Source organism: Acartia tonsa, chromosome 6 (genome assembly GCF_053477335.1).
Source record: "Acartia tonsa isolate MP-2025a chromosome 6, ASM5347733v1, whole genome shotgun sequence".
NCBI classification, from domain to species: Eukaryota; Metazoa; Arthropoda; class Copepoda; order Calanoida; family Acartiidae; genus Acartia; species Acartia tonsa.
Genome location: NC_137265.1, coordinates 46,121,584 through 46,133,231, shown reverse-complemented (window position 1 = coordinate 46,133,231; position 11,648 = coordinate 46,121,584). Strand labels below are relative to the sequence as shown.

Sequence of the window (11,648 nt, the reverse complement as noted above, 5' to 3'; positions counted from 1 at the left end):
ATCTAAATAAAAAAAAATCCAATTTTTTTTTGTATTTTTAGGTTAGGTTAGGTACCTAAGTATAACCTTGATGTAGAAACTTCCAGCACCAAGCCCCCCTCCCCCCTCCCGGCTGAAAAGTTAAGACTATTATTTTTTCTTTATATAAATACCTACCTGTTTATTTTGCAGAATTCTTGTCTCTCGAAGTATGCTGAAACACCTGGATATTTTGTATATTAAAAGATAAGAAAGAAAAATAATATCTTTTTGTAATCACATGTACATAATTGCTTCATTTTCTTGTGATTAATTGCACGTTTTAAATGATGGGATAGTGAAAAGGATTTAATTTAAAATTACAATGTTATAAGCATCTCTATAATTGAGTTCTAAAAATATAAGTATGTCCTTAAACAGTATCATGTATTTTAGCAGTTTTGCAACAAATTTACTTACAATTTTGTTTATACTTTTACATTTATATTCTAATTATTAAGTTTTGACACTCTACAAGTGTTAATGTTCGTTTGGCCTACCATTTTAAAGCTTCGCTTTTATGATTTCACTTTTGATATGTAGTAGGTATTGATTAAGGTTTTTTTTTAACGGTTAAGTAAATAGATTTTAAATTTGCTTATTTTTGTAATTGTACTAAAGATTTCAAACATTATCTTATTATTAAAGCAGCAGGTAGTAAAAACTAATGACCGGACATTACTTCATTTTATTTAAATGAACTCGTAAAATACTATGTATAGAACTACCTCTTTGACATATTAAAATTGACTATTTTGCCTTTTTTTCAGAGAAAATGGTTGCTGAAGAAAAAGTTTTCAAATTGACTGATGTTGAAAAGCACAATATTTCTAAAGGAGAAAATAAGGAATGTTTTCAAGATTGATGAAGGATATAGATAAAGGTGTTGTTTTGTTGACTGCAGTGTTCTCATATAAAAGGGATGACCTACAACTTTAGTATGGTACTAGCGGCTACGCTCCTAGAGACCTCTAGGGAAACTCAATTGAAGTCTAAGAAGTCTATTTTTGCGGTGAATTATTTGTCTCCGCGGGCGATTTATTTCGGAAGTGTCAAGGCGACACCCGGCCCTTTCCAAAATGGTTGTTTATACATTTCCTTGACCTATAAGAAGCTTCACTGCATAGCTGATACCGAGATCCTATGCTACACAGACATCCTGTTACTTTTAAACAAGTCCTAAAGATTTAATGGTGCAAACAGTCATTTGATAATATAGGACCATTAGAAATAACTTGAGCATCATAGTCTTTTTGCGACTATAAAAGTACACTATTATTATGATGTCCATAATGTACATTGTACATCTAAAGTACAGTTCTACTATCTTGTGGAACTATTGCGTTCTCGTGTTCATGGAATGTTTATGAAATGATTTCCAGCTAAAAATTGTGTTTATTTTTAGTCTAGTTTTACTGAGAAATTAAAATTTTTTGCCGACATGCAGTCTGTACTTCGTAATTAACTACGTGTTAAACTGTCTCAAGATATCCACGTTTCTCACCTAGCAATGTAGACGAACAAAAAACAGTGGTGGATTCTTAAAAAAACTTTTTGGCCCACTGCCTCACTAAAATTAGTAAGGCTCATAAAATTTTTGTGTGAAAAATCCTCCAAAATCGCATATAAAATCTACAAAAATTAAATAAAATCATAAAAAGGGTTATTGAAATAAGATTTTCTTTAATTTTTGTAGATTTTTAATGCGATTTTGGAAGATTTTTCACAAAAATTAGCGAGCCTCACTAATTTTAGTGAGGCAGTTTTTTAAGAATCCACCTCAGTTAAAAATGTGCTAAATCCTTTGAAAACAACTTGTGTCTAGTCAATATGGACGGTTATACATGATAAAGTTTATGATATCACAAAGTTCTTGGATGAGGTAACAAACTTATTAACTAGTGGCGCAGCTACTCTATAATTATGGTATGTCCAAACTTTTTTCATTTCAACCCGCTGTACGTCCCTGTTATTACGATTATCTACCTTTTTCTATGCACTTTTTTTGACAATGTTGCTCATACTTTTGCACTTACATGCAAACACAAACATACTTCCACGCTTGCAGCAAAGCTTCCCTAAAATCACTCTAAAAAACTTTATGATTTGCTGATTTAAATCTCCATTAGGTAGGTACCTAGTTAGTTCTAAATTTACTTTTAACTGTTTTTAACGTCCCTTTTTACTTTTTTGTTAGGTATATTCTTTGAAATTTTTTTGGTTTTAAATACGTAATTTTGTGATATATTATGTATCAAATCTAGATTATGTTAGGACATAAAAATGTAACTTTTAAATAATGGCAATAGTATTGAAATAATTCTATAATTCTGTTTATAAATAATTTGAATGTTTATGTCCGTTAAGATCTCATTGGATCTATGTATTTTAGCATCCTGGAGGTGAAGAAATTCTCATAGAGAATGCTGGTATAGATTCTACTGAAAACTTTGAAGATGTCGGTCACTCTAGTGATGCTAGAGAGATGCTTGCTGAATATTATATAGGTAGGTGTTGGTCACTCTAGTGATGCTAGAGAGTTGCTTGCTGAATATTATATAGGTAGGTGTTGGTCACTCTAGTGATGCTAAAGAGATGCTTGCTGAATATTATATAGGTAGGTGTTGGTCACTCTAGTGATGCTAGAGAGATGCTTGCTGAATATTATATAGGTAGGTGTTAGTCACTCTAGTGATGCTAGAAAGATGCTGAATATTATATAGGTAGGTGTTGGTCACTCTAGTGATGCTAGAGAGATGCTTGCTGAATATTATATAGGTAGGTGTTGGTCACTCTAGTGATGCTAGAGAGATGCTTGCTGAATATTATATAGGTAGGTGTTGGTTACTCTAGTGATGCTAGAAAGATGCTGAATATTATATAGGTAGGTGTTGGTCACTCTAGTGATGCTAGAGAGATGCTTGCTGATTATTAAATATAAAGTCACCTTTTAAAAACAACAAATGATTGAATGTGTTTATAAACTTAGGTTGACATACATTTTATATACTAATGTTACCTCCCTCGCTGAGAAATGGGTAATAGTATGGCAGATGTCCTACTTAATCAACAAAAATATTATCTTGATATTGACTATGGCTGATGAGGTTATATGAAAAGCTTTTTGCTAAGCTATCGTTTGAGCCTTATTCATGTATGACATTTCTGTATTTGACCTTTATTAACATCTCAAAACTAATGAAATACAGTGTGTTTTTTTTATGAGAACTTTTTTGAAAGCAAATTTACCCCGCTTATAGTTATCAGAATTTAATGATTAATAGCTTATTTTCTTCGTTTTTTAATGCAATTAATAGGACACAAAAAAAATTCAGTTTTAATTTATAAAATTACAGTAAAATCTAAAATTCAAAACTTAGGTGTCAACATATAAAAATGGTTTTAGTGCATTTTTCTTAAAAAAATTGATTTTCTGTAGTCGACTTTGGGAGGGCCAGTACTCCCTCCCTGGTTGGGATATGACCTTCAAACTTTGATATGTTCTAGTACATGTCCCTAATAGTATCTGTATACATTTTTAGCTCTATATCTCAACTTTGAAGTGTTTAGCAGCCATTCTTGCAAAAGGTTGATTATTTGAGCATAAGAAAAATGCGCTTAAACCATTTTTAGATGTTGACACCTAAGTTTTGAATTTTAGATTTTATTGTAGGTACTTTTTAAATAAAAACTGAAATATTTTTTTGTTGTTCTATTAATTGCATTAAAAAACGAAGAAAATAAGCCATTAATCATTAAATTCTGATAATTATAAGTGGGGTAAAATTGCTTTCAAAAAAGTTCTCATAAAAAACACACTGTACATATACCTATTCAATGTTCATATGTTAACTCATAGACTTTCTTTATGATTCTAAAGATTTTAAACTGATATAATTGTTCAGGTGAATTACACGAAGAAGACAGAACCGGTTCTGTGGATGCTGGACCTAAATCATGGGGAACAGACAGTGCAGCCATTTCTGGGGCCTCTGATAGGTAAATAATTTGGAAATAATCAGGGAGAAAGGGGACAATAAACTGTAAATTATACAGCAGGGGCGTCCAAGCTTTTTTTTTGGGGGGGGGTAAAATTTTTTTAAGGGGGGGGTAATTCGGTTTTTTTTTTGGGGGGGGGGGTAAAATGGATCGCGAAGCGCGCCACAAATTTTTTTTACCCCCCCCCCTACAATTTTTACCCCGGGGGTAAAATTTGCTTGGGGGGGGGGGGGGGGGTAATTACCCCCCCCCCGAAATCTGTTGGCAGGGGTAAAATTTGTTTATTTTTTTGGGGGGGGGGGTAATTTAAATTTTATTAAAAATTTAGTATTAAAAATGCGCGCGAAGCGCGCAAAAATTTTTTTTGTTAATTATTTGGGGGGGGTAAATACCCCCTCCTAAATGGTTTGGGGTGCCTACGGCACCCCCAGGGTAGGGGTAAATTTTAAATGGGGGGGGGGGGTAAAATGAAAAAAATTCGTTTGGGGGGGGGGGGGGTAATCGCCCCATTACCCCCCCCTTTGACGTCTACGTTATAAAGGTACCCATAGTTTTATAAATACATTCATTGGGTACGTTTGTTAAATCTTTATTTTCTTGTTTAAATTAGCAGTTTAAATACTTTTCCATTAATACTTAAAATCTAAAAAATAGGTAGGTATTTGAACCCCCCCCCCCCCCCCTTGCTTTCTAAAAATCCACCCGAGGCCTCATGAGGTGGTCCGTTACTAGAAAATACACTAATATAATTCTAATTTTTTAATGATTTTTTGGATCTACTGCAGTTCACGGTAAAATATTGCTGGTAACGAATATTGCCAAAAAATTATGAATTTTAAAGGCTGCTAGCTGCCAAACGGCTGAACGTACAGATCATGCCCACACACTATTTTAAGCGGCATAAGAAGACCTACAAATAATCTGAAATAGCCATAAATCAATAATGCATAATTATCTGCGCGAAAAAGGCCTATTTTACGCGTTTTTTTACGCCTTTCCCTTTTATGTTCCCAGTACCTGGCCTCCTCCCTCCGTCCCTCCCATCCATCCTTCCACAATGTCACAACCCCCCTTGGCCTAGATCCAAAAAATCCACCCTTCAATCCATGTTCCTTCCTACCCTACAACCTTTTCTTTCACCCGACAACACCCTCCTTCCTACAAACTACAAATCCACAATCTCCAGACTCCACACCTCTGCTGTTACCCAAGCCATAAATTCTTACCCCCCAAATCCTGTCCTCAACCACGCCCCCCCTGACATCAACCCTTCCGAGACCCAACTTCCCAGGCACTACAGAACCATCCTCTCCCAATTAAGATCCAACTATTGTCCTAATCTCCAAAGCTACCTCCATTCCATCAACGCTTCTCTTACCCCCAACTGCCCATCCTGTCCCGCCAATCCCACCCCAGAAACTGTCCAACATCTCTTTTCCTGCCCAAATAATCCCACAAATCTCACTCCTATGGACCTTTGGCAAAATCCCTCCCATGTAGCTGCCTTCCTCTCCACCCATCCAAGTTTCACTAGTCTTCCTCCCCTCCTCCGCCCACCTCCAGAGCCCCCACCATAAGCCCCCCCCCCCCCCCACCATCCTTCTGATGACAACCCGGACCGGAAACGGACAAAGAACAGCCAATACAACAACAACGCGTTTTTTCTTCAGTGAAGCTTTCCCTGTGCATCATTGGATCTTGGCTATAACAGATTATTTGTATGTAGGCCTTCTTATACCGCTTAAAATGATGTGCGGGTATGATCTGTACGTTCAGCATCTAGCATCCTTTAAAATTCATAAATTTTTGGCAATATTCGTTACCAGCAATATTTTACCGTGAACTGCAGTAGATCCGATTTTTTTTGTTCAGTTCTTGGATTAGTACATACCTTGTTCCTATGTCTATAGCAGCTGCATGTGCCCTCGCTTACAGGTAACCACAAGGTTTTGTATTTATTAGGGTTAAAAAAGTAAATTAGTCGCCCCTTTTTTGCTCTAGTAGTCGCTGGTTCAATGAGATAATAACTTTATTTATCATCATATCTATTCATAAAAACAAAGCTACAATACTTCAGAGAGAAGAGGGATAATATTACACTAGTCCCCAAAGTTTTATAATAACGTTTTCTTATTCCTTAGCTTTACAACTTTGAGGACTTTGGTGAATTTTGATTGGTTGTTTTAAACGTTTAAACCACCAATTTTTATCTACAGAAGGGGTAATTTTGTGTATCATTATTTGGGATGTACATCAATTTATCGGCCATTGTTATATCTCTTTAGATCCCTGACAATGCTTACACTTTGACAGTATCTCATCTAAAAATCTCCTTTTAGGTGGTACAAGGTTTCAAAATAGTTGTAGGTTTTGTCTGTCTGTCTATTAGATGAAGTTTTTTCCCAAAGGTAATATGCTAGGGGTCATGTTACTGTGTGTTATTGAGTTATGCTGTTTATGGAAGCCTTTAATGCTAGTAAAATCTTCAGTATGTTAGAATTATAAACTAGTCTCATTTTGTCCACAATGCACGAACGTGAGCAAGTGAATTAAAGCACCTTCGAGCAGTTATTCTAAATATTTTTTTTGTGAATATACTAGGGTTATGTTTAATCTTATGATTATATCAAACATAACCTTAGTATATTCACACAAAAAAAAACATTTAGAATCACTGTTGAAGGTGCTTAGAATCACTTGCTCTCGTTCGTGCATACTCCTCTTTTACAACCATAGGGAATCTTATCATTGTAAAAATGAGTGGGTTAAACCAAACATTCTTATCACCGTAGTAATTTAATGTAATAAAATTTTCTTTTTCAGATATGTTTTTGGTTAATATGGAAGAAAATAATAGACGCTGCCTTATTGAACAATTCATTTACAAGTTTTTATGTCTGCCAACCATACCTACTCGTCTACTGAAATTTATATTTTAAAAAGTTTTTAAGTAAAAAATTAATATATTTAATAAACATCTCTCTCAGTTAAATCTTTACATTTTGAAAGACTTATACAAGACTTCATGTTCTTTATGTTTTTTAGAGTTTTTTAGTTCGAAATTTTTGACAATAACATCAGGAGGTTCTACAGAAAATCTTAAATCACTCATAAGTTTTGGCTAGGTAACAAATTTTCTTTTAGGAAAATATATTTCCTAGATAGGGTTCTAATTCAAATTGTTTTGTCTAGAATTGAGCTCATTCAAAGTCTAATTTCAAATGTATAGATTTACTAAGAGATTGCAATTACATACCTATTATTTTTCCATAATGAAATAGTAACTTTGATAAAAAGCATAATAATTTAATATGTATTCAAAAAGACTGAAAAAAAGTGTTTAGGCTTTTATTTTTGTGATAAAGTTGATATTAAGGCCTTTTAAACATCACTAAATCACTAAATTTGAAAGATTTATAGTTAAATAAAAATATGAATTTTGATTTAGGGTGGGTGAAGGTGGATATTTTTTTTCATTTTTTCTCTCTTAAAATTACTTGTATCATAATTATATGACTCTTGGGAAATAAACAAATCATTTGGTAATACACTGTTAAAAATAATTTTTTTTTTAGCATCAGATAATACTATATATTCTTCACATTAATGTATAGTATCAATCCGTAGGTTCTAGGAAAAAAACCTTATTACGATACAAGGAAGATTCCAATACTGTATTGAGCATTACTTAGTGTTCTATGGAGTAACATGTAGTACTAAATAATGTATTTGTCTGTATAGTATTATCCAATACGCTCTTTGGAATAATATTCAATACGGTAGAAGTAAGTTTTTAATACTCTCCTTCGCAATTTTTGATACCCTCTATCATAATTTTTGATACTCTGTAGAGTATGAAACTGTTTTACTTTGTATGAAAGATCAGTTTATAATATATGATTATTATATGTACATATACATTTTGTTATATCAACAAACATACCAAGCAGAGCCATAAAACATTAATTTAAATGTAAATTTAGTAAAAAAATGACTTTAAAGATGTTTAGGACTAAACATTATCCTTAAAAATAAAAACTATGGTCAGTCATAATTACAAAAATCAAAACTATAAATCTGAGCATAAATAGTAACATTTCATCTTTGTCTAAAACGACCAAGCAGAAACACTTCCATGAGAGGTGTGCACGAATGGTGTCTGTTTCAATTATTCTTTACAGTACAGATTCGTACCCTAAAAGGTATGAATATTTACTATTTTAATAAATCATTCTCTTGCGTATTGTCTGATACTCTACAGCGTATCAAATAGTACTAAATTAATAAACATTTCTACAGCGTATTTTCCAGTACACTAGAGTGTATCAAATAGTACTATTTTAATAAACATTTCTGTAGCATATTTTCCAGTACCCTAGAGAGTATCAATCGATACTAAAAAAATGTATGGGTTCTGTATAGTAATAATTATTGTGTTATATAGTATTACATAGTGTTATATATTAATTATATAGTTGTAGCGTACTTACGGTTCCAATACTCTCCAGAGTATCAATTGATACTAAATAAAAAAATTATTTTTAACAGTGTAGGGCTAGCTATTATATGTTTTAATACAAAAATAAGAAAAAAACAACTAAGCAGTACTTTCCCGGATAATTTTTACACAATAATTCATTATTAAAGAAAAACATTAAAGTGAAGAAATACTTTTTAATTTTTTCTGTTTTGTAATAAATGTGTATAATTAGCTAACATACTGAAGAATTTGGTTCTATTTCAAATATCATTTGATTCTATTAGTAATTTTGGCAAAGATGGTAAATAATCTCCTCCCACCCTAAAAAAACCTTGTAATTCATTAATCCCTACACATTGCATATATTCTTGTAAAGTTAGTATTAAAGTAATCATTATCGGGAGGGTGTATTTCATCTGAAGAAAAAATCTTTTGCCGCCCACTTTGATGGCATTCAAAATCAATAATTTTTCCCTGTTTGTATCTGAATTCTAACTTTAGAGAATCATGGCTACTACAAAACAAAATATATATGTTTTTGATGAAAAGAAAAGTAGATGCCAGTTTGTTTTTTCTTCTGAAAAAATATACCTTCATTACGCGTTATTATATGAGTTAATTCCTTACAATTAAATGTAAAATCAACATAATAATAATGTTTGTACATGTTAATATCTATTAAAAGTAATATTTTTGTATACATTTAAAATGTTTTTATTAAGACTCTAATTGAAAATAAATGACTTATGTATTTATTTATTTGTTGTTGCAATAGATTTTGTACTTTTTGCTAAAAGCCGTTTAGTTAGTCTCGTAGCTACTCGACAAGTTCGTCAACCGTCCTAATCAGGGGCGTCCAAGCTTTTTTACTTTGGGGGGGGGGGGGGGGGTAAAATTTTGAAAATAAAAATTTTGGGGGGGTAATCTTTATTTCATAGAGGCATTTTTTTATTTGGGGGGGGGGGGGTAATCACCCATTTACCCCCCTCCTTGGACGTCTATGGTCCTAATGTCTTTCTTTTCCACAATGCACAAGAGAAGGATAACTGTAGATTATACTGGTCCCCAAAGTTTTATGGAACGTTCTCTCATTCGTTGGCTTAAAAAATATAGGGACCCAGGGAAAAGGGAATGTGGTTCTCACGAACAATTCTAAGTAAAAATTTCCCCTCAACCCGCTTCCCTTTTTCTCCCCTTCTTGTCCAATACCCTTTTGAGTTACACCAAAAATCAAGTTTTACTCCAACAAAATATTTAATTTTCGGCAATTTTAAATGGAATTAATTGAATTGGCTGAATAGCAGACCCTGATATGGACCATTTTTGTAATTAGAATTTGCTTAGGGTGCACAAACTAACCACGAGTGGAATTACTTGATGAACTGTGCAAATATTTTGGACTTGTGCTTTTATGGGTATAAAGTAAATTTTTGTTCAGAAGTGAGTATAAATGTTAGGGAGTAAGTAGACACTTGACTTCAAATTACACTGGTACCCAAAGTTTTGAAACCACGTTATCTTGTTCGTTGGCTCAAGAATTAATGAATTACGTCTGTTTTTTTCCAATAAATAATTGTAATCTACAAAGGGAGCAATTTTGTTTATCATCATTGGAAATGTCTTATCCATTGAGTTCCCTGTTAAAATATACATGAAAATTAAAAGAAAATCTCAACCATAAGAAATATTTTATATAAGCTTCAAACTTAGTCTTCCTTCTATTTTTGATTTCTTTTAGGTTTATTTAACGATAATTGATTCATACAGTGAACAAAAAGAGTGAAAATCGAATGGCACAATCCCTTTTTTCTGCATATGAAACAATATACAACCCCCTTTACATTTTATTCGAACTTAATGAAAGGGTTTCTTACTTACTTGTTACTTAGTTGTTAAAAGGTATAAACGAAATAAATAAAAATAATATTTTATGGGCAGATAAAAAGGTCATTAAGGTGTTGCCTCCCAACGACAGCTGAAAATCACGTCGTGATTTCCCCCGAATTATTTTCGTTGTTGGTACAAGCTGTTTATTAGGGCTCAATATCAATTGTGTGGTAGGCCCGTAACTAATATTTCTGATCTTTTATTTAGACATGTTAGAATCATATTGATTTCAAATTTTGCAAGTTGATTTTTCTAATAGGGTTGAATTTAGAAAGCGTAGTAACATCAAAATCAGTAACAGATCGTCCATATATTTATTTTAACCCATTTTCTTTAACTTTGTTACGATATAAATTTCTACATCTGTGTTGGGGGAAGGGGGGGGGGAATATATGGTCCACTATTAGAATAAGGTAAACTGGTGAATTAACTAAATTGATGAATGTGTGTGCAACAGTTTATTAATAATTAATGCTGTGACTCTGACCGTGAGTATGTGCATACCCTTCCACACATGTATAATGGTTTAAATTTTATCAGAATCGCAGAAATCTTCTGCTTCACTTACTATTCAGCAAACCCACTTTTATTATTTCTATTTAAGACCGAGCATTTATAGCATATGTTTCCGAAAGAGGGTAAAGAAATAGCCTAAATCCAAGACTTAATTGTAGAAGTCAATCGGTCCAGTGGTTCTCCAAAGATCTCAACGAACGAACCAAAAAAACCATACTGAAATAGGATATGAATAACACACGGATGACAACATCCATAAAAGAACTAAAATCAGACAAAAAACAAATTTGTATATAAATTTGTTGTAAAATACAGTTCAAGGTCATTTACATTTTTAGGACTTGATTATAGAGATGCCTTGCTTAAAATATTTCACCTTGATATCGCAGGAATCATTGCACAATAAATCACCATAAATCAGATAAATAGTTTAGTTATATCATACGGAATTTTTTTGCCAAAAAAGTTAAAAATCAGCATGTTTTTAATGGACTTCCTGGTAATGATAATAGAGTTTTTACGCTTCCCATATTGTTACAGGAATCATAGTTTGAAATCGCTAGGACTATTTTGACAGTAAGATCTATCCATTACGTACCTACGGACGGACCAACCCTTAATATAGAAAATCGTCGCTTTCAATTATGCGGATGTAATGTGTGGGTGTGAAGGCACACCCTGAACTTGGGTACTTGTTAAGGTGGAGAGGAAAGCAATAAAACAATTGGTTCTAGGTGATAATAAAACA

At 32.9% G+C, this 11,648-nt stretch overlaps 1 protein-coding gene across 2 annotated transcripts; it reads left to right on the top strand.

The window, feature by feature from the left end:
• The first annotated feature begins 766 nt into the window (after nucleotides 1–766).
• Nucleotides 767–9,252, top strand: Cyt-b5 (Cytochrome b5). 2 transcript variants are annotated; one of them, XM_080165072.1, is made up of 7 exons: nucleotides 767–865; nucleotides 1,844–1,900; nucleotides 2,411–2,525; nucleotides 3,924–4,017; nucleotides 5,890–5,952; nucleotides 6,357–6,425; nucleotides 6,841–9,252. In XM_080165072.1, the coding sequence occupies exons 1-6, from the start codon at nucleotides 794–796 to the stop codon at nucleotides 6,376–6,378; spliced, it is 423 nt and encodes a 140-aa protein (XP_080021198.1). In that variant the 5' UTR covers nucleotides 767–793; the 3' UTR covers nucleotides 6,379–6,425; nucleotides 6,841–9,252. The 2 variants fall into 2 exon arrangements, with proteins under 2 accessions (XP_080021198.1, XP_080021199.1); XM_080165073.1 differs by lacking the exon at nucleotides 6,357–6,425 and having other exon boundaries at nucleotides 768–865.
• Nucleotides 9,253–11,648: the final 2,396 nt, after the last annotated feature.

Bases quoted from the DNA above. Each gene is read 5' to 3' on its own strand.
- Cyt-b5 (XM_080165072.1), top strand. From the start codon at position 794: ATGGTTGCTGAAGAAAAAGTTTTCAAATTGACTGATGTTGAAAAGCAC. The intron at 4,018-5,889 runs GTAAATAATTTG...TTTTTTGTTCAG, and splicing joins ATTTCTGGGGCCTCTGATAG to TTCTTGGATTAGTACATACC. The intron at 5,953-6,356 runs GTAACCACAAGG...ATCTCCTTTTAG, and splicing joins GCATGTGCCCTCGCTTACAG to GTGGTACAAGGTTTCAAAAT.